The 23,765-nt window shown below is 33.7% G+C and overlaps 3 protein-coding genes and 1 long non-coding RNA gene across 4 annotated transcripts in view; 2 read left to right on the forward strand and 2 right to left on the reverse strand.

Moving 5' to 3' along the window:
* Positions 1–327: 327 nt before the first annotated feature.
* On the forward strand, positions 328–11,530 carry LOC140057569 (sodium-dependent noradrenaline transporter-like). The gene is made up of 13 exons (XM_072103284.1): positions 328–658; positions 1,583–1,714; positions 2,317–2,557; positions 3,755–3,893; positions 4,616–4,750; positions 5,591–5,694; positions 6,088–6,212; positions 6,621–6,733; positions 7,102–7,333; positions 7,747–7,847; positions 8,007–8,177; positions 8,276–8,350; positions 8,484–11,530. The coding sequence occupies exons 1-13, from the start codon at positions 328–330 to the stop codon at positions 8,505–8,507; spliced, it is 1,923 nt and encodes a 640-aa protein (XP_071959385.1). The 3' UTR covers positions 8,508–11,530.
* A 399-nt stretch (positions 11,531–11,929) lies between these two features.
* Positions 11,930–23,765, forward strand: part of LOC140056213 (uncharacterized) — a 47,022-nt gene continuing 35,186 nt past the window's right edge. The window contains exon 1 of the long non-coding RNA XR_011846738.1: positions 11,930–11,952. This is a non-coding gene — a long non-coding RNA (uncharacterized lncRNA). The remainder of the gene's footprint in view (positions 11,953–23,765) is intronic.
* Positions 13,730–14,775, reverse strand: LOC140056995 (uncharacterized). The gene has a single exon (XM_072102528.1). The coding sequence runs from the start codon at positions 14,621–14,623 to the stop codon at positions 13,730–13,732; it is 894 nt and encodes a 297-aa protein (XP_071958629.1). The 5' UTR covers positions 14,624–14,775.
* LOC140056996 (uncharacterized) lies at positions 19,042–20,014 on the reverse strand. Its single transcript, XM_072102529.1, has one exon. It carries the CDS (start codon positions 19,933–19,935, stop codon positions 19,042–19,044), a length of 894 nt encoding a protein of 297 aa, XP_071958630.1. The 5' UTR covers positions 19,936–20,014.

Here is a 23,765-nt window from a genome sequence, read left to right on the forward strand (position 1 = left end):
ATATATGCATCCAAGTTAACTTATGTACATCGTTAGAAAGGGAAACAATACATATTACCGGATCACTAGATTGGTAGACGCACACATTGTATCGGATCGTAAGTACTTCAAGAATTTTAGTCATAGTTTTATTTTGGGTAGGCCTACGGCAGACCTACTTAACACGCCCCAATCATTTTCAACATTTAAAGTAATAATTAATTAATGTGTCGTGTCGTAACATTATATCTCAGGTTTTTTTTAGTTTGATTTGACCCTTTTGTGGGAAAGCTCTGATAAAAGAGAGTCTGATCTACTACCACTGACACTGGTCATCTACTGGAGACAATGGAATCAGAAACATCATCCGTAGAACTGACACGCATGACAAACCTCTATCCAGATCTTCCAAACAAAAACGAAACAAATGGGATAGTCGATCCTTTAGAACATGAACAGCCGGATGTAGAAGATGTAGAACGGTATCCAAAAATAAACGGTCAGGAGGAGAGTAAATATATAGATGGTTTTGGTGTTTCTGAACATGAAGGACACACAGATGGCGTTGAAAGAGAAACGTGGGGAAAGAAGATGGACTTTTTACTATCTGCCATCGGATTTGCAGTAGACTTGTCAAACGTATGGAGGTTTCCGTACTTGTGCTACAGAAACGGTGGAGGTACATTATAGTTTTTTTTAACTTTTCATTTAAAAAAATGATATTAGGAGCAAATGTAAATAAATCATCAGTTGTTTATGTTTTGTAATATAGGTTACTTATCGCTTGAGCTAAATATGTCAATACCCACTTTACCCTTAGTAAAATGAACTCGCCGTACAAAGTTGCAGGTGCAAAAATAATTTATCAACTGAAATTAGATATTCGACAACAACAAGCAGATATCGATACCATTTCTTTTAAAACAAACACCTTTTCGATACAAGACAGGACCAAAAACAGGTTTTTTATTTTACCTCATAATTGTGAAAACATGGGTATGTTGTTAAATAATAAAAAAAAAATTGTGAGTGATGTATTTCGAACACATTATTTTGTTTGTTTAGGCACAAAGTAACTTCAAAAGAAAATTGTTTAATGTTTGAATAGACATCATTCATCTTTAGTTTAACATATGAAAGATAATTAAATCTAAGATCAGAAAGTTTTCCAGAGACCCTTCTCAACACTTGATCCCTCATTCAAGGATTTCTTAGTTATTTTTTATATATAGGTTATTTTCATCTTCAATCTTTCCTTCTTTGAAGCAAATGTGTAGTAGGCCTACAATATCAAAATAAAAAAACTAGGACAAGCTATTCTCGAAAATACGAGATTAATTTATAACACTCCCAAAGCTAGAATCCGAAAACAAACCAAAAGGTCCAAAATGATCTCAAAATGTATACTTATTATTTAAACAGAATTTTGAAACGTTGCAGGCCAGCTTTGTGTTTCTTAAGCTCTGTCTACACTATCAAACTTTGTGTGAAAATCAAAATATTATGTGCCCATAGTTGACACGACTTTGTTTTGTCAAACTAGTTTGATAGCGTAACAAAACATTAGTTATGTTTTATATTTAAATTATCTATTTTCTTGTAGGTGCTTTCTTAATTCCTTATGTAATATTCTTAATATTTGGTGGTATGCCATTACTGTATATGGAGATGTCTATTGGTCAATATCATAGAGAAGGTGCTATCAGTCTTTGGAAAATATGTCCTCTTTTTGAAGGTAAGTGCCATGGTACATAACTTACTGAATAATAAAACTCTATCAGAAATAACGCCGCGTGGTATGGCTCACATTTAGTGAAAATTACTAAAGGTTCAGTTAGTTGAGGCTATCACTTTCGTTCAAACGGAATATAAATAAACAAATTATATTCAAAATAATATAGTATACTGTATATACCTCAGAAAAGGAAACAGTACGATGTTCGTACGTTACCGATGTTTACCAGCTAGGCGTACAAAACTAAGCCTAAGTTGGCTAGACCTAAAGACCATCCACGATCGGACGAGGTAGTGCATTGTTTCTCTCTTTAAAAAAAAATCATAATTTACCATAAAACATACATTTAACACAAGGAATGACATTGTTTAATGTTTTTAAAGTAATATATATGCATTATTTTTACAAAATGTCATAACTTGTAGGGAATTGGTCTTTAATTAATTTAATTAATGTGCCAAACATTTCAATATTTTGTAAACTTTATGGCAAATCGTAGCATCTTTGGGAGCTGTTGGTTTTTAAAATAAAAAATGACAATATTTTTAGAAAAAACATTACGCTATTGTTACTTTCTATGCTACTTTACTGGTTGCTTACAGGCGTTGGATGGGCTGTGGTCCTGATTGCATTCTACGTAGCGTTCTACTATAACGTCATCATTGGCTGGTCTATTTTCTACCTTATCGCCTCTTTCTCAAAGGATCTACCTTGGATTGGGTGTCACCATGACTGGAATACGGACATGTGTTACAATGGAACCGACGGTTACGTTAACATTGGTGGTGATCAAGTGTGGATCAATGCATCAACGGGAGACTCTTCTGCAAGAGAATTCTGGGAGTAAAGTAACACTTTCTTTTCTCAACCGATATTTTACTTAAAAACATAGGCCTACAATGATTAAGACATCGTTTTCTAATCTATGAATTTTATTAAGTACAGATTCAAAGAAAGTCATAGCAAAGCCATTGTAAATGTTATTGTCATGCATATGATTAACAGTAGTAGTTTATCATATATATTTTACCATACACCATGGTGCCAGCGTAATAATACGTACTGGGTCTTTTTTTATACTCTGAAAGTTAATTCTTTCTCCCTCGTGGGGTTTTAGAGATTATCATCCGGATGATTTAGCAAGGTCAATAACACTATAATACTAGCACTTTTGGACCCTCCTCAATACTTATTTTCTATATTGTTTTGTATAAAAAATTAAAACTTTGATAAGGCTTTCCGAAGTCGCGAGTCATTGTATATATTATAGTAAAAGTCAGTTAGTTGCTGGTCATGTATTTATCAAACAATATAGACAAAAAATGACAATATTGTTTTAAGTTTTCTTATAATATAATAATAGAAGAAGAAGTGTTGGCCTAATAACGTTGTGTTTTAAAAAAATCTAACTTGGACTTTGGTTAATCCCAGCAAACAATTTGTAGAGTAAACAATTAAAGATATAAAGAAATTCTTTTTTTTTTGTTTATTTAGTAAATAAACGGTAACAGTGACTTGCGCTTTCATAACATATCCATAATCATTTTATTCATAGTGTACAAACGCTTCTTCGATTATGTACTATCGTTAACATAATAGAGACCACAGTTGCACCGTTCGAGATAAAAACTGCAAAATGCTAATATTTACAATTCAGCATCAGCTGATAATGAGATTAATTGTTCTCGCCTGTCATCAATTAATTGATATTTCATATTTTAATAGTTTATTCTTTAACATTTTTAGTGGATTAAATAAGTGATTAATAAAATTACATTTTACTTTATAATGTACATTATTATAATTAGAAAATGGTAATAACCTATAATGAATGTAATAAGCTAAAAGATTCACCTTGAATAAAATATGTTTCGTTTCACAAAGTTTGATATTATTTAAAATATATCCGACTCTGTTGTATATATTAAACATTTTGAAAAGTAATCGCTTGACATTTGATCTAATATATTTTTGTTTCAGCCCGGCAGTACATCACTAGAATCACCTCTGGCAAACTAATATATGTTTCTATATTTACAGACGAAAGGCATTGCAGATTCATAAGAGTGATGGAATTGAGGACTTGGGAGGGTTGAACTGGCAGATGGTTTTGTGCTTTGGCGCTGCACTATCTATTGTCTATTTTACAGTTTGGAAAGGAGTCAAGACGTCCGGAAAGGTGGGTTAAGTGCATGATAAGTTATATGATTCAATATTTATTTATCTGACCAACGGCAATAATTGTAGCTTCGGGCGTCAGGGTGTTGAGTAATTGATTAGATGTTTTGCTCTACTCTGACGTAATTTGTACTTTAGGTCTATACTAAGTAGATTGAGAATACTTTCAAACAAATCGAACCCACGATCACTAGACTGGCATTCATACGTCTAGCTGATGGCTAGGGGTCAGATTCGCAAGTAAGCAGCGCGTACTGCACCAAGAGGATTTGTTTGTAATTATTGTGGAGAAGATTTGCGTCAGGGTGTTGCCATGGCAAAACATCTGACAAATTATTCAAAGTATTTAGAGAGTATATTTTAAAATATTTCTGAAATTTGGTTAATGGAAATTCTGAAATACTGTGTGTTCATTATATTAATCGTTTTATACTAAATCTGCTTCGTATCCAAAGGGTAGTATACTTGAGTAACCAATTTTGCTTAAATGCATGTTTAGGGAAAGTGAACTTCATGCGGAAAAAAAGCAAAAAGCACTCGATTATCGCATTTTTACTTTAAAGGTCACTGCCATTACATTTGTCAACTCACCTGCGTTACGCTTACGCTCTTCTTCGCAGGCAAGCGATTATACCAGTAGCATATAATCTTTTTCGACGAACTGATTAAACTAAACGAATAATTCGTTGTATATTAAATTTGTTTAAATTATAATTCTAACAGGTGGTATGGGTGACGGCGACTATGCCTTACATTGTATTGCTTGTTCTTCTGATACGAGGAGTAACGTTACCAGGAGCTAAAGAAGGTATAACGTATTACGTGAATCCTGATTTCAACAGATTAAAAACAGCACAGGTAAAATCATCCAGAGTTATAACAACAGTTGTATCAAAAAAGTTTTTCTTCGTAACCTCACTATTCTAGATTAATAATTTCTTTTACTCTCATTGTTTTTTCCCACTAAGGACGCTAAAGCAATTGAGTTGACCTATTGCAAGCGACATATCGAATAGTCCATCGCTTATGTTATGTTAAGTCGCGTAAGCTCAGCCAATGTCCCAATGAAGTCAAAAGTAGGTTATTTCTTGGATGTGTTACTATGAATTGAGTAACCTTTGGGCCAAGTATACACATGTGAATATTTGTGATTTTCAAGTTTACTAATATTCTTTTAGAAAACTTCCTGGCCTCGGCACTGTACACCATTACATGTTAGTCATAAAAAATGTTCCCATCTTTAATAGGAAAACCTGCTATAGGCCTAATTGTATTTGTAGACTGGAAGACAATACTAGTGAATACTAGGCCTATAGCAAGTTTTAAATTCTTAGAGTTTAAAGTTAACTCCTTTAAACATGCCCTGATGATGTGATACATTTTTGTTGGTGTATCGACTAAAATGAATTTAATTTGTGGGCGTTTTAACGACAAGCTGGCTAAGTAGGCCACATTATACGCGTACCTTATACTTATAGTTATGGTTGATTCCAGATTTTCCATTTCAAAATTTTCTTTTTCTATTATTTCAATAATTTATTATAATTAAATAAAAAGATTATAATTATGTACTTGTTTTGAGTTAAAAATGAGAAAGAAATGTAAGCCTATTTCAGAAGTAAATAGTTACGTCGATTGTCATGTGAAAAATAATAATATGGTAAAACAATTACAATTACGATAGTTTTATTGATAAAGGTCTGGGTTGATGCGGCTACACAGATATTCTACTCTATAGGGGCTGGATTTGGTGTCCACGTTGCTTTCTCTAGCTATAATCCGTTTCACAACAACTGCTATTTGTAAGTTGCATTTTCTATTTCACGTGTTTCGACGTGAAACAATTTTCACTTTCTTAGTCTCATTTAAAGCATAAGGAGCAGTTAAAAGAGTAATGGCATTAGGTCAGGATTGAAATCTAGACTTTGGGATTGAGAAGCAAAAACTTGAACTACCAAGCTACAGCTTGATCACTATTAATTAACTTATATTAACGATTTCTTTTTAAACCAAATATTATATTAAATCAAATAAAATAAAAACATTCAGGGATGTATTTATTGCTTTCTCGTATGTTTCAAGAGACTCACAAACGATATAAGACTTCAGAAAAATACTTTAAGAAAAATTCATTACATTAAGTATTCATATCACTAATTTATTAAATACGGTTATCTGTATCATTTTCTCCACAGTGACGCGATGTTAACAAGTAGTATTAACTGCATGACGAGCTTTTTATCTGGATTTGTGATCTTTGCCTTTCTTGGATACATGTCAGTAAAGCAACAACGTCCAATAGAAGATGTGGCCACTGATGGTAAGTACGGTACCGTACACTAATAAACATGATTTCACCCGATTCTACAGATGTCTCCGCCCCGGATGTACAGTAACTGACAATGTCAGTCATCTAGATAGGCCTACTATGTATTATGTATATTTGAACATGTTATGTTTGTTTGGTCGATATGTTATTTCTGTCATTAGGATCGCAGAGATAGGGATAGCATGTATTACAAGTAAGTGACACCCGGTTAAAGTAGACTCGTATCCAGATGACTGTCAAGAGTCAGTTATAATCTTCCTAGAGACAGCTGCAATTGGGTGATTGTTTTGACTAAATACTGTCTTCTGAGTATTCAGTTCATATTGCTCAGAATTTTTACAAAGAAGGCTCTAAATCATTAATGAATTAAATATAAATTTCATTTATTATTGTTTTAAGGCCCTGGACTTGTTTTTGAGGTATATCCAGAAGCCATATCCACTCTTCCAGGATCCACTGCGTGGTCTATTATTTTTTATATCATGCTTATCACACTTGGCCTAGACAGTTCGGTAAGTTACCGTTTACCACAATTACAATTACTAACTAACTAACTATAATTGCACAACAAAATACGTTCGTCAGATTGAAAATGTGCCACAAATCGAAACCTCTCAAACAATAAAGACCTGAATACAGTATTAAAAATAATTATATAGTTTGTAGACGTTTTTTATCCCCCCGTTTATGTCTTTATATTTATGCCAATAACGAAATCAAAAACATAACCGAACGTAGACAAAAAGTGTAATATTGTATTTTAGAAATATTGATGATTATTAGGGCCTACAGACTGCGACGAGAGGCACTTGTTGTCAATAAATGTTGTTATATATATAGTAGTTCTGAATGTGCACTGCAGCCTTTTCCTTTTTTTTAGTTTGGTGGTTTTGAATCAATAGCCACTGGTCTCATAGATGCGTTTCCTAGGCGCCTAAAAAACAAACGGAAGCAACTTGTGTTAGTAATGTGCTGTGTCGTGTTTCTTGTCGGTCTCGCCAATGTTTCCTACGGAGGCTTGTATGTGCTGACATTAATGGATTCGTATGTCGCAGGAACATCATTGCTATTTGCAGTGTGCTGTGAAGCTATTGGGATATCGTGGTTCTATGGTATTTAAAAAAAAATTAGAATAGAGCCTGGATGCTCTCTCATTTTACAATAAAACGAATAGTAATGGTGAAAGCATAGTACGCCGCATTTTGCATCAATAGCAGTTACGGTACTACGAATACAAGTGTTTGGACCAGTTTCCAACACGAACTGTCATTCTCCATTAATAAAGAAGTCAGGTTACGGCTGATACAAAATGTGATACGTCATAACAGTTTGACGAGTAATTTTCATTTGTGTATGACAGTAGGCATGTGTTTACATTTCATATACATTTAGTTTTCCAGTCAAAACGAACGTTTTAGGATTTGAAAAACATTATTAATTTACTATCAATTATTATGTATTGTCTGGACATTATTTTTTCTGATTTTCTTCGGTTTATAAATGTATTAATTCTGTTAAATTAAAGGTGTTTACGTTCTGGCGCCAAATATCGAAGAAATGATTGGATCAAGACCTCAACTTTGGTGGCGCTTTCTTTGGAAATTCATCTCGCCTATATTTCTATTTGTAAGTTGTGTTAGCATAGTTTTAGCACCCAATACTTATTTATTTCTCATTGAGAGTAAATTCGTGTGTACACGTGTTCATTTATTTCCACCTAGTTTAGGGCTAGGCTTAGCCCTCTCTATGAATTAAATTGATATTTATGTTTTTATGTCTCTTTAGGTGATTGTAATTTGTAGTATAATATACTACGAGCCAATCACATTAGAAGAATACGATTACCCTAAATGGGCTGATGCAATTGGTTGGTGTATGGCCCTATCATCGATGTCACTCATTCCGACTTTTGTTGTCTACTCAGTAGTTACAGCAGACGCATCCACCTGGAAACAGGTAATATGCAAATAATTTCATTTTCTGTTTTTTTGAATGCGGTCATTCCGAAAAGGTGTAATGTAAGCATGTAAAATGTTTCTAAATTGTTTCTACAGAGGCTTGCGTTGGCAATATCACCAAGAAAAGAACACGCTAAAATAAAAAGTTCCGGAGAAGTAGTCAGATTTAAGGTTAGACAATCTTCCTCTCAGCCATCGTTTTCATCGATTATCGGTACATGTTTGCAATCATGTGTTAATTCCCAACCTTAAAAATAGTGTAATTAGGCCTATGTATATTTATATATTTCGTTTTCTCTTTTAGGTTAAGCATTGGGTAACTTTCTAAGAATTCGAATACTGAGGATTCGTTATTATAGTGAAAACAAACTACGAAAATGGGAATTTGTTTTATGCAAACACAGCCTTCTCTGAGAGAATATATCGTATCACAGCTTCGACGTTCTTTTCTTCTACATTTTTAATCTTTTTACGTTACTGAATTATAGCGTATGCATTCACTGTATATTACTGTATATTATATATATATATTATAAAGCTATGTAATGTAGAGGTAAGTTTTAACGTCATCTTACTCAACATATAACAATTTGTTAATACTTTGTATAAGGTCCATCAAAGAACTTGTAACACAAGAATCTCCTGTTCGTCCGAAGCGCGTAACAATTTCGAAAGGCATTGTGGGATAGAATAGAGCTATGGGTAGCGCCATTGTGAGCCATGGAGTAGGGCGCCCGCATCAAATTAGAAAGTCAAAATCATAGAGGGGATCTGCTAATGCTCTAGGGGGGATAGAGTAATTGACTGAGGAGTAGGGCGCCCGCATCAAATTAGAAAGTCAAAATCATAGAGGGGATCTGCTAATACTCTAGGGGGGTAGAGTAATTGACTTCCTAGTTTGGAGGGGGCGCTGCTCCATGCTGTGAAATGGCGTCGCCCAGTTTGACCTTTTAACCCCGTACTTCCGATATTGTGTTTTGAATGCAAATTGAAGAACAGGAGATTCTTGTGTTATAAGTTCTTTGGGTCCATCCATTTATTTTATTTTAGTATTTTAATTAATCATGGGATCCGCAAGAGCATTTTAAGAATAATCGAGACCATCAACAATTGAGTGTACGCCTACAATTAAAATATATTTATACATATTTTTGGGAACATTAAAGGGGGATTCTGGGTTTAAAATTGCTTTTAAATATCGTTTATTTATTAAATAAAAAATATTATAACAATATAGACATTTCAGAATGAAGAAGTAATAACGAGAAATTAAAAAAATTAAATTTCATATACATTTTAGGGTAAATTCATGGAAAGTCTGTTTTTTAGCAGCTTAGGGAAGCTCATTAATATTCATGAGATATTCACAAAATCACGTCACCAGTGGATTCCAAACTCGCGACGTCATGTACGTTGTGTTTGTCAACTAATTTACATCTCTCTCCCCTGTCAAACGACGACCACCATTGTGATCATTGTGAAATACATTTTTTTGTAGATTTTCTAAGCTAGGCCTAAAGTGTAATAATAACAGTAGTAGCATATATTTATTTGACATTTAATGAAATACAAAATTTAGTACAGATACGGAGTCATAAATTATACTATTTTTATACCTCTATAGTACAGATCGTATTATCGGCTTCACGTACAATACTACTCTAGGCCTAGCCTAATAATAATATGGGCGAGAGCCATTCTGACTAGGGATTCCATGCCACGATGGCTACGTTAAAACAATGGGGCCCATGGGCCTAGCTAGCCTACTACTAGACGATTGGCCCATAAATAACAAAACCCATCCTATCAACCAAACTCCTAAACAATCTAAACCTAAAACATTCTACAAAATCGGCTGTAAATATTGAAGCAAAACAAGGTCCGATCGCCGTCCACACGTATGGTGTCCCGATCGTCTAAGTAGGCCTAAAATAAATAGGTTTAGTTTACTCTCCAAAAAAGCGGATACTCGCTCATGCATCAAGCAAGTAGACCAGGTAGTAGGAAGGAGACCTAGCCGATCCGGCCCAGTTAAAATTTGAGCTAGCTAGTGTAGTAGACCCTATGCGAATTGATACTACCAGGCCTTTTACTATAGGCTGCACTACACAAATATTCCAACTCTCTCATTCGAGCTATATTATCTATACCATTCCGGTAGGTCGAGTCGACCTTCAATCAAATACTGTACATCGTTCATGTTGTGATTATAGACGGGGTATACTCGACCCGACCAGTTTGGTATTGTTGTATCTGCTTATCACGTGACGATGCCAGGCATGGGCAGCAGAGAGAGCACGTGTATCGTCGTCTCGCTCGATCCTCAGCAGGAATGTACATTATACGTTACGCTTCATTGATTTTGATTTTTTCCTAAGTCGGTGCGAAAATCGGCAAACGTAAAGTGCAAACATATCTAATTTTTCACTGTTTTGATGAATTTTCATAAAAAATTGACTTTATAAATGGGAAGACCGACTAAAATTACATCAGATAAGTATAATTTTACAAAAGTAATTGATATGGTTTATGATAACGAGTCGTCGGAAGATGGACCATTTCACGAATTTCCTATTTTGTAACCACAGTGTGATTTTGCCGTAGCTGCACTTGTAATCTGGCCTGATTTCACAGCCTTCGTTCTGCTTCACTGGGCGCTTATATAAATTGAAACTTTTACCGTTCAAGAGACAAACAAATATATTTTACATTTTTTACTATTCATTTTAAACCCGGAACCCCCCTTTAATAGTGTCAGATTTTATTTGCTTATAGGCCTAATATCCTTTATTCCAAATGATGTACCAGTTATGAAACCTTTTTCATACTAATATTGAAATACTGCGTGTACTAATGTGTTATGGTTTTTGCTCACCTCTAAAGGAAATCACAGCAGTTTTCTCAAAATATTTTATTATGTTTAGCGAAAAATCACACTTTACTCACTTTATGACACTCACCAAAATAAAATTATGTGTAAATTAGTACCGTATACTTTAGAGTATTTTCTTCCTAAGATCATGTTTAAAAAACACATAAATTGTCACATCAGTCGATTTATACTTTTGGCCCACCTTGATTGGTTCTGACCAGCCTACTGTGCGTCGTGAGCGAGGACAGTAGTACCGCATTTGCAGTACAATTTCATTTTTTTTCTATAATTTGTAGTAATGATTGCATGGGTCTAGGAGAGACATCAGACAGGTATCATGAGCTCGGGGAATCAAAGTTTACTTATGATAAATTACCGGAAGAAACGGGCATCTGTAATTTGTTTATGTAATATAGCTTGTATTATGATTAGTGTAATAATTGATATACTATTAATAAATGTGCTTATATGTACGTCAAAATGTCAAAAGACTACAGTTTGTGTATGGTTTTTTTGCAAACCTTTGTATATTGATTTGTTCGATCTAATGACCTATATCACTTTATATCGTGATACTCGATATATATCGTTTACAAACATTCGTAATTATCACGTGTATAACACAATGTTTGTTTCATTATCTTGTCCCAAACAGCACTCCATAGTTTGTAAAAGATTTTTGAACTATCATCGTGTTGATTCTACAAATAAGATTTCCGCGTAAAAACAAATTTGTTTTCTTTTATTAATTATCGAAAATAAAATTATGTTTTGTGAAATTGATCCTGAATATACAGTACATACATACCTTTTGTGCTTATGACGTACAAAATTGTACATACCGCCCTCATGATGATGGTACGCTCTACAAGAAGATCGGAACGACAAAGTAGCTGCTATGGTGAGTACCTGCTGCTGTTTACTTTGTGATAAAAAGACACTCTATCGGTAAGTAAACAATGATTTCGATCGATAATCAAAGACTTTAGAGCAGTGTTGATATGACCTTTTAATTTGAAAATTGTACCTAAAATATACTCATTTCTGGCGCCAGCTCACAGCCTCTTACTTAACTGTAAAATGAATATAATGTCTGTGTGAGATTGGGGACTGCTCCGCAGCTATCCAATATTGATAAATGCCTCCAATGTATTGGCCGTGTGAAACAAACAACTAATTTAAATGGAAATGACTGTAATCGATGTGTGTTGGAACAACCCGAAATTAGGCCTAATGTAGCTGGCTACATTGGCTTACTACTGCTTTATAGGCTAGTAGGCATAGGCCCGGGAGCGATTTTTTTTTCGTACATAAGTTGGGGACCCCATGTGAAAGATAGCCGAACTACTTCCTAAATATAACCCTCCAAATAATCTCTCTCTCACTATAAAGTAAAAGAAGTAGCTCATGGGAGTCGAACCCGATACATCGACATGTAAAGTCCATAGTCTTATCCACTCGACTACACAGACGGCTCGACAGAAATCGTTTGCATTAGCGAATTGTAGTTAGTTGAATTCCTACGTCACACCTTATGGATATGATTAATGAATATTCATGTTTATTTTGTGACGTTTCACGAGGGGTCCCCAACTTATGTACGAAAAGAAATATCGCGGTCCGGGAGTAGGCCTAGCTGTGAAAATGATTTTCTGCATGCAACGCATTAATCCCCGAATAAATCACATAACTGACCGAACCGGGACAATGCAGCACAATTCTGGCCGAAACGTCAAACTTCTATTCTATACAAAACCATACTGATTGATAATATACATTTCTGTGGTATTTGAACCCTTTTAATAACATATTTTTACTGATGTTTCCAATGTTGATATATAATAAATTACTAACAAACGTAATAATATGCACTTATTATTTCGAAAATTTAATTCATGAATTCCTCGACACAAGACGTCATTTGTTTACATCGTTTGTGTGGCATAACAAATTCGGTGATTTTTTAGGCCATAAATAAAGACAAGTAAGATTTGTTATAGTTTTTGCATCGCTTTATTATCGATATCCCTAATACCACAGTCTCTCTGAAAACAAAACAATATTAAACGTTATCGATGAATGTATTATTAGGCCTATGTTTATAATATGCATAAGTTGACAATATAATGGGGCCGAATCGTCTCTGGCCCGAATTGTAGTCTCTGGCCCGAATTGTAGTCTCTGGCCCGAATCGTCTCTGGCCCGAATCATCCCGGGTCGTACTGTCACTCTAGGCAGAATCGTCCGCTACCGTGCCAATTGACATCTTTGGCTAAGAAGTGAACATGTTGTTGATATCAAACTATAATACAACTGAACTCAAATTATTAAATAGAAACCCACAATGTGAACATGTCACAATAATTTAATTTCACTATAATCATGTTTTTACATTTCACCATAATAATGTTTTCACATAGGCCTACAGATTGCAGTACAGTAACAGCAATTATTTGTAAGTGTATTATACTTATAGCAAATCGATTGTTGATTTTTGGTTTAAATTAGATTAATAATCTTTATTATTTCTAGTTTAATATTGAATGTCTACTTAAATACCTATCCTTTTGTTAAGGTACTTATATGTGCCATTCCTCTAAGGAGTCAGTTAAAGAATGTTGGTGACTATATACTTCGTTTATGTCCATCTCACATGCACACTTAGGCTAGGCTAGGCTTTATGTAGATTCAGTTGATTGTAATCTAAGGGCGTACATTTTGTTGTAATATGGAAGAGCAGTGTCTATACATGTGTTAATATCATCGTCGAGTTCCGATCGGTTTGGCTCTGGTTTGGAAGTGTGGAAGTTTGAACTGGCAAATGCTTCTTTGAATAAGTCTGCCTTTTTGTTTCCTTTCACTGTAATTGTCGATGACTTCCAGGCCTGGGCTACTTCATCGCCCGGTTGCCAATTTAAGAGTTTATCGCTATACTTAATTCCAATACGCTCACAGAACTGCTTCATAGTTGACTTTGGGTTTGCAAGCAGATCGTCGGAATCTATGATCACTGGGTTTTGTTCAATGTTGTTTTTAACTAAATGCTCGTAAAGTTGAAAACTTTCTCCAAATCCGTAATGTTCTGGAATCCATTCGGTAATATCAAGTTCAAATTCTCTGTCTCTTTCTTTTAAAAATCTGCTTAGCATGGCTTTCCACGAGACAAACGTCTTGACGGGGTTTCGAATTAGAAACGCATGACGGTAACCCATAGGTAACATATCAAGTTTACCTGTAATAGCAAATGCCATGTCTTTAACGAAAATCACCTTCTTTTCGGTGTATTCTGCCTCCATTACATCTTCTTTAATAAATGTATATGTTGCCGTTTCATACTTCCAGCCTGCTTGGTAATCCATCTGAACTGCATCTATTGTTTTAATAAACTTATCATTGTCTCTCTCTACTTGGTCGTTGAAATGTATTTGCTTATCTGGTCCATAAAAATATACACTGGTGTAAGGCTCATTGATGATTTGAACATCATCTAGATTACTCATAGACTTTGTGAATGCAGTAGAAACTGTACGAGGGATACTCCAAAGAATTACACGAACCTGCTTGTCAGACATTGTTTCAATTGTGAAACGTGTTAGTTGAAAAGAAGAATAATTAATTTATCCTCAGACGTTCTGCAACCTGTTTTGTATTCCCTATAAAGATAATAAAATTAGTATAGTCATCGAGGATGAGGAAAATATACATCGTTGTTACACGGACGGTATCAACAGATATGGCGTACCGGTAACGCATGCGCGTAGTTTCGGAAAGCAAAGAACCGCTCGTTCTACTGTACCAATGAAGCATACACGTAGAAGTTGATGGTAATTTAAGCAGTTTGCAGCTCCGAAAGTGTCAACTAAACAAATCTAGGCTAGGAATAAATTATGAGAGCTTACCTTGATTGATTATTAGTTAAATACACCAATGTGGCAGATACAATAATGGCTTGTAAAGTTTTGCTTGTAGTTATATCGAGTTATATCCACTAGGACCCAGTTATTAGAGCTTACCTTGATTGGTTGCTAGTTAAAAATACTAAAATGGCTTTTAAGTTTTGCTTGTAGTTATATCCACTAGGCCTCGGTTATCGGAGCTTACCTTGATTAGTTACTAGGTAAATACACCAATGTTGCAGATACTATAATAGCTGTTAAGTTTTGTTTGTAGTTATATTCCGTAGGCCCCAGTTATCAGAGCTTACCTTGATTGGTTACTAGTTAATTACACCAATGTTGCAGATACAATAATGGCTTTTAAGTTTTGTTTGTAGTTATATCCACTAGGCCCCAGTTATCAGAGCTTACCTTGATTTGTTACTAGGTAAATACACCAACGTTGCAGATACAAAAATGGCTTTTAAGTTTTGTTTGTAGTTATATCCACTAGGCCCCAGTTATCAGAGCTTACCTTGATTGGCTACTAGTTAATTACACCAATGTTGCAGATACAATAATGGATTTTAAGTTTTGTTTGTAGTTATATCCACTAGGCCCCGGTTATCAGAGCTTACCTTGATTGGTTATTAGTTAAATGTGGCAAATACTATAATGGCTTTTAAGTTTCCAGAGCTTACCTCGTGGAAGAACAAATTTTGTTTTGAACGAGCCTCCGTTTTAAAATAAAGATTCTATTATTATTATTGTATGTATGTGGCAGATACTATAATGGCTTTTGTTGTGCTTGTATGTTAGTTATATCCCGTCAGTGACAGCCCTTTAGATACAATAAGTGTTATCTTTGCCTTTATTGAATAAAATATCTCAACCACGAGAGTCGTGTCGTAGAAAATAAACACAAATGGTACACATCAGATTACTGTTGTAACTGTGATTACATTCAACTTTGGCTTTTGTGTATTTTGTTGTAGTCCAGAGATATTATGGTTCACTATGTAATTTTATGAAAATGAAATGAAAAATGTATTAATGAATTGATGAAAAAACACCAGACATTATAGATTAAAGTTAAATAGTCTACACTATCAAACGTTATGTGATGTGCCCATATATGGACACGATGATGTCATATCACTATTATATTTGAGCATATCACTGCCATATTTGGGCACATCACACACAAACTAGTTTGATAGGCCTATACAACAAAATGTTTCTAATCTTCAAATCAAATAAAAATTGTTTATTTGAAACAATCAAAAATCAATAAAAGAAAGGGGCAATATTTAGAGATGTAAAGGAAACACGTTACCAACTCAAGATAGATAGATTGTGTACAACTAACTATTAGTTGTATAAACGTAATCTTAACTATCTATTTAAAATTTAACCACTATATTTTTTTTGTCCACACATAATTATAATCGATTAAGCGCCCCATTCAAAATTGACCCGCATACACAATTACACACATACATTTACGTTATTATGCCTACAACAGCAACTTGTACTGTGTATCTGTACTAAGATTAAGTTGATAATAAAACTATATTATTACCAAGATCTTAATTCAATCTTTGATTTTGGTTCGTTCGTTCCAAAAAGAGAACTTAAATTTAATATATATTATTTATGAAGGTATATCTTTGATTTTGTTTCGTTCGTTCCAAAAAGAAAACTTAAATTTAATATATATAATTATGAAGGTACTATATATCTTTGATTTTGTTTCGTCCGTTCTAAAAGGAGAATTTAAATTTAATTTTTAATAGACGTTTTAGTAGATGTAAAGAAAAGGTTAAATGTAATTTGTTCAGGTCGTTTGGTACTAATCTGTACTGTTGTATGTTATGGTCTGACCACACTGTTCAGAATATTAAATCTTTGGAGGTGTGCTACAACAACTCATTGAGAATGTTGCTAGGCTTATCTAAGCACTGTAGTGCTAGTAATTATGTTTGCCACGAGGAGAATTCCCTCTTTCTAAGAGCATGTACGCAAGTGTGTCTATGGCTTTAGATTAAGAATTGTGAATAGTGAAAACGATCTGGTTAGGTGTAGGCCACCACGAACTATTTGTTCCGATATTCAAATCTCTACACCAAGTAAGGAAAACTCCTATTTTAGTTTGATTTTTCGGTTTTCTATTATTTGTTGTTGTATATATAGTATGTATGGAATATTTATTCTGAAATAAAGTGATCAAATCAAATCATATCAAATTCATATAATTATAAAGGTAGACTTAAACTCAGCCGGTAGTTTGTTGTATATAATATGAACAATAAGAATGTTTCACTACACTCTAAACCACATTTAGAGTGTAGCGCATATTAAAAATACACTGTTTGAAACATTGTGGTCTTCAATTGCTCAATTTAATGTTTCATTTAGAAGGTGCTAGAATATTGGAACAGTCTACTATAGTTTATAGCAAAATTAGCCTCAAAGAAACGTTACCTAGAACAAACATGATTATTTTTTATATTGAAACACGCTTAAGATGAATAACATTATACCAACGTTTAATATCGGTCTAATACGTCTCTGCTCTACATAAACAAAGATAGCGAAAAATGGTAAAGATCGGATGGTTGCTTTGGTGCAGTCCACGTAGTACATGGATCCCAGCAAAATATGGATTAGCAGAACGTTTAGAATACCACCATTTAATTTCATTTGGTATTGAACAAGGCCATATACATGGCTGCAGTCACGTGCTCAAGTTAGTGTTTACCGACCAACCAACCGACCGACCGACATAGTGAGTTCTAGAGTTACGTTGCACGCGACTAAAAAGACCCGAAAATTTTAGATGCTGATGATCTTCTTGCAAATCCTAAATCAATTCTGAAACATTTGTGAACGCACGCGAATAGGATACACCGATGAGGTTGTACAGACGTGGAGTCATCTAAGATGCTCATGAAAGAATATAAAGCGTGTGTACATTACTTTACTCTTCCCTGATATTACAAAACTGAATTCTTAAGTACAGTTTTCTTCACTGTAAAACCCGAACCCAGATTTATCATCTTTAAGCATTATTATTATTTATTGAGGCAATTAATATACATTTTACAAAACATAATACAAATTAAACAAACACAACGTAAGAAGAAAATAATATATAATTATAGTCACTAGCTGCTAGGAAGGCACAAACAGCATAAGCTACTGTCACCAATAATTAATGATAAATTACTAAAAGTTAAAATATTAAAAGAATTATATTAAGACTATAGTTTATGTAAGTGTAAACTTAATAAAATTGTACATTTAATATACAGTACATACAATTTTTATTATAATATAGGCCTAATAACCAATTATTATGAAGAAACAACTTTAATTATTACACACAGGACGTAATTTTTTTACGTCGTTTGCGTGGCATAACAAATTCGGTGATTTTTTAGGCCATAAATAAAGACAAGTAAGATTTTTTATAGTTTTATCGCTTTATTATCGATATCCCTAATACTACAGTCTCTTTAAAAACAAAACATTATTAAACGTTATTGATGAATGTATTATTAGGCCTATCTTTATAATATGCATAAGTTGACAATATAAAATGGCCCGAATCGTCTCTGGCCCGAATCGTCTCTGGCCCGAATCATCCCGGGTCGTACTGTCACTCTAGGCCAAATCGTCCGCTACCGTACCAATTGACATCTTTGGCATAAGAAGTGAACATGTTGTTGATATCAAACTATAATATAACTGAACTCAAATTATTAAATAGAAACCCACAATGTGAACATGTCACAATAATTTAATTTCACTATAATCATATTTTTACATTTCACCATAATAATGTTTTCACATAGGCCTACAGATTGCAGTACAGTAACAGCAATTATTTGTAAGTGTATTATACTTATAGCAAATCGATTGTTGATTTTTGGTTTAAATTAGATTAATAATCTTTATTATTTCTAGTTTAATATTGAATGTCTACTTAAATACCTATCCTTTTGTTAAGGTACTTATATGTGCCATTCCTCTGAGGAGTCAGTTAAAGAATGTTGGTGACTATATACTTCGTTTATGTCCATCTCACATGCACCCTTAGGCTAGGCTAGGCTTTATGTAGATCCAGTTGATTGTAATCTAAGGGCGTACATTTTGTTGTAATATGGAAGAGCAGTGTCTATACATGTGTTAATATCATCGTCGAGTTCCGATCGGTTTGGCTCTGGTTTGGAAGTGTGGAACTTTGAACTGGCAAATGCCTCTTTGAAAAAGTCTGCCTTTTTGTTTCCTTTCACTATAATTGTCGATGACTTCCAGGCCTGGGCTACTTCATCGCCCGGTTGCCAATTTAAGAGTTTATCGCTATACTTAATTCCAATACGCTCACAGAACTGCTTCATAGTTGACTTTGGGTTTGCAAGCAGATCGTCGGAATCTATGATTACTGGGTTTTGTTCAATGTTGCTTTTAACTAAATGCTCGTAAAGTTGAAAACTTTCTCCAAATCCGTAATGTTCTGGAATCCATTCGGTAATATCAAGTTCGCATTCTCTGTCTCTTTCTTTTAAAAATCTGCTTAGCATGGCTTTCCACGAGACAAACGTCTTGACGGGGTTTCGAATTAGGAACGCATGACGGTAACCCATAGGTAACATATCAAGTTTACCTGTAATAGCAAATGCCATGTCTTTAACGAAAATCACCTTCTTTTCGGTGTATTCTGCTTCCATTACATCTTCTTTAATAAATGTATATGTTGCCGTTTCATACTTCCAGCCTGCTTGGTAATCCATCTGAACTGCATCTATTGTTTTAATAAACTTATCACTGTCTCTCTCTACTTGGTCGTTGAAATGTATTTGCTTATCTGGTCCATAAAAATATACACTGGTGTAAGGCTCATTGATGATTTGAACATCATCTAGATTACTCATAGACTTTGTGAATGCAGTAGAAACTGTACGAGGGATACTCCAAAGAATTACACGAACCTGGTTGTCAGACATTGTTTCAATTGTGAAACGTGTTAGTTGAAAAGAAGAAGAAGTAATTTATCCTCAGACGTTCTGCAACCTGTTTTGTATTCCCTATAAAGATAATAAAATTAGTATAGGCTTCTAGGATTAGGAAAATATACATCGTTGTATCAACATATATGACGTACCGGTAACGCATGCGCGTAGTTTCGGAAAGTAAAGAACCGCTCGTTCTACTGTACCAATGAAGCATACACGTAAAAGTTGATGGTAATTTAAAGAGTTTGCAGCTCCGAATGTGTCAACTAAACAAATCTAGGCTAGGAATAATTATGAGACCTTACCTTGATTGATAACTAGTTAAATACACCAATGTGGCAAATACAATAATGGCTTTTAAGTTTTGCTTGTAGTTATATCCACTAGGCCTCAGTTATCAGAGCTTACCTTGATTGGTTACTAGTTAATTACACCAATGTTGCAGATACAATAATGGCTTTTAAGTTTTGCTTGTAGTTATATTTCGTAGGACCAAGTTATCAAAGCTTAACTTGATTAGTTACTAGGTAAAATACACCAATGTTGCAGATACTATAATAGCTTTTAAGTTTTGTTTGTAGTTATATTCCGTAGGCCCCAGTTATCAGAGCTTACCACCTTGATTGGTTACTATAGTTAATTACACGAATGTTGCAGATACAATAATGGCTTTTAAGTTTTGTTTGTAGTTATATCCACTAGGCCCCAGTTATCAGAGCTTACCTTGATTGGTTACTATAAATACACCAATGTGGCAAATACAATAATGGCTTTTAAGTTTTGCTTGTGGTTATATCCACTAGGCCTCAGTTATGAGAGCTTACCTTGATTGGTTACTAGTTAAATACACCAATGTGGCAAATACAATAATGGCTTTTAAGTTTTGTTTGTAGTTATATTCCGTAGGCCCCAGTTATCAGAGCTTACCTTGATTGGTTACTAGTTAATTACACCAATGTTGCAGATACAATAATGGCTTTTAAGTTTTGTTTGTAGTTATATCCTTTAGGCCCCAGTTATCAGAGCTTACCTTGATTAGTTACTAGGTAAATACACCAACGTTGCAGATACAATAATGGCTTTTAAGTTTTGTTTGTAGTTATATCCACTAGGCCCCAGTTATCAGAGCTTACCTTGATTGGTTACTAGTTAATTACACCAAATGTTGCAGATACAATAATGGATTTTAAGTTTTGTTTGTAGTTATATCCACTAGGCCCCAGTTATCAGAGCTTACCTTGATTGGTTACTAGTTAATTACACCAATGTTGCAGATACAATAATGGCTTTTAAGTTTTGTTTGTAGTTATATCCACTAGGCCCCAGTTATCAGAGCTTACCTTGATTTGTTACTAGGTAAATACACCAACGTTGCAGATACAATAATGGCTTTTAAGTTTTGTTTGTAGTTATATCCACTAGGCCCCAGTTATCAGAGCTTACCTTGATTAGTTACTAGGTAAATACACCAATGTTGCAGATACAATAATGGCTTTTAAGTTTTGTTTGTAGTTATATCCACTAGGCCCCAGTTATCAGAGCCTACCTTGATTGGTTACTAGTTAATTACACCAATGTTGCAGATACAATAATGGATTTTAAGTTTTGTTTGTAGTTATATCCACTAGGCCCCAGTTATCAGAGCTTACCTTGATTGGTTACTAGTTAAATGTGGCAAATACTATAATGGCTTTTAAGTTTCCAGAGCTTACCTCGTGGAAGAACAAATTTTGTTTTGAACGAGCCTCCGTTTTAAAATAAAGATTCTATTATTATTATTGTATGTATGTGGCAGATACTATAATGGCTTATGTTGTGCTTGTATGTTAGTTATATCCCGTCATTGACAGCCCTTTAGATACAATAAGTGTTATCTTTGCCTTTATTGAATAAAATATCTCAACCACGAGAGTCGTGTCGTAGAAAATAAACACAAATGGTACACATCAGATTACTGTTGTAACTGTGATTACATTCAACTTTGGCTTTTGTGTATTTTGTTGTAGTCCAGAGATATTATGGTTCACTATGTAATTTTATGAAAATGAAATGAAAAATGTATTAATGAATTGATGAAAAAACACCAGACATTATAGATTAAAGTTAAATAGTCTACACTATCAAACGTTATGTGATGTGCCCATATATGGACACGATGATGTCATATCACTATTATATTTGAGCATATCACTGCCATATTTGGGCACATCACACACAAACTAGTTTGATAAGCCTATACAACAAAATGTTTCTAATCTTCAAATCAAATAAAAATTGTTTATTTGAAACAATAAAAAATCAATAAAAGAAAGGGGCAATATTTAGAGATGTAAAGGAAACACGTTAGCAAGTCAAGATAGATAGATTGTGTCCCTCAATGTTAAAGTTTATGATAACGTTAGTAGCATACCGTAATAAAAAAAAATAAATAAAAGGCATCCACTCCATAGTAATTATCAATGGTCAAGATCTGAAAGGCATTTGAGTACTGCTCTAGGTAGAACAAAACGCTTCCTTTTATATCCTTATATTACTAACCTTCAACTAATTTTTAGCAATTGTATGTCAACATGAATTTTCTTTACTACAAATTAAATAAACTATTCACTATGAAGATTACGAGAAAAACAAAGTGAAATATTTTTATTGTCAACAATTATCTTACTTACAGAGTATAAAAAAAAAGACTTAACAATGTACATCCTTTATCGTTCAAACCATTTACAAAAAATCATCATATAACCTTATTATCATATAACGTAAAGCTGTCCTGATATAAAACATAATTTTCATAGTTAAAATTATATTGGGGTATTGCCAATCTGTAAAATTCTACCTATTACTTACTTTTTGGTGCTTGCTATCGTATTGCCTCGTTCAAAAGAATAATAATTTTAAAAAAATGGATATTTAATTGTTGTAATTGTGCGGGTTATATAAAATAATATATTCAACGGAGGACATGTTTATTTCATTACCATCTGTTTCGTTTGCTTGGTCTGTTTTCTCATCTGCACAAATTTTAAAAGGAAAATTTTTTGGTTCTTACTCAGAATTATAATTCGATTAAAAACAAACACCCAAACCACCACCACAAAAAAAAAAAAAAAAAAATTATATCGATTTAAACAAAAATATTTAGATAGATTGGCGCGCCTCCCGTTTACGAGAGTCAATTTCCAATGTATGTTTAATCAATATAATTATTATACTATTATTTTTTTTTAACAAGAAGTAATTTTTAATTATCTCGAAAGGCTACAATGCGACATATTTTTGTATTAATACTGATATCCATAGAATGATGATGTGATAAATTGCCAATACATTCAGATTACGTTTGTACAACTAACTATTAGTTGTGTTAACGTAATCTTAACTATCTATTTAAAATTTAACCACTATATTTATTTTGTCCACGCATAATTATAATCGATTAAGCGCCCCATTCAAAATTGACCCGCATACACAATTACACACATAGGCCTACATTTACGTTATTATGCCTACAACAGCAACTTGTACTGTATATCTGTACTGCATAAGATTAAGTTGATAATAAAACTGTATTATTACCAATATCTTAATTCAATCTTTGATTTTGGTTTGTTCGTTCCAAAAAGAGAACTTAAATTTAATATATATATTTATGAAGGTATATCTTTGATTTTGTTTTGTTCGTTCCAAAAAGAGAACTTAAATTTAATATATATAATTATGAAGGTATATCTTTAATTTTGTTTCGTTCGTTCCAAAAAGAGAACTTAAATTTAATATATATAATTATGAAGGTACTATATATCTTTGATTTTGTTTCGTCC

Source organism: Antedon mediterranea, chromosome 8, assembly GCF_964355755.1.
Source record: "Antedon mediterranea chromosome 8, ecAntMedi1.1, whole genome shotgun sequence".
In the NCBI taxonomy this organism is placed as follows: domain Eukaryota; kingdom Metazoa; phylum Echinodermata; class Crinoidea; order Comatulida; family Antedonidae; genus Antedon; species Antedon mediterranea.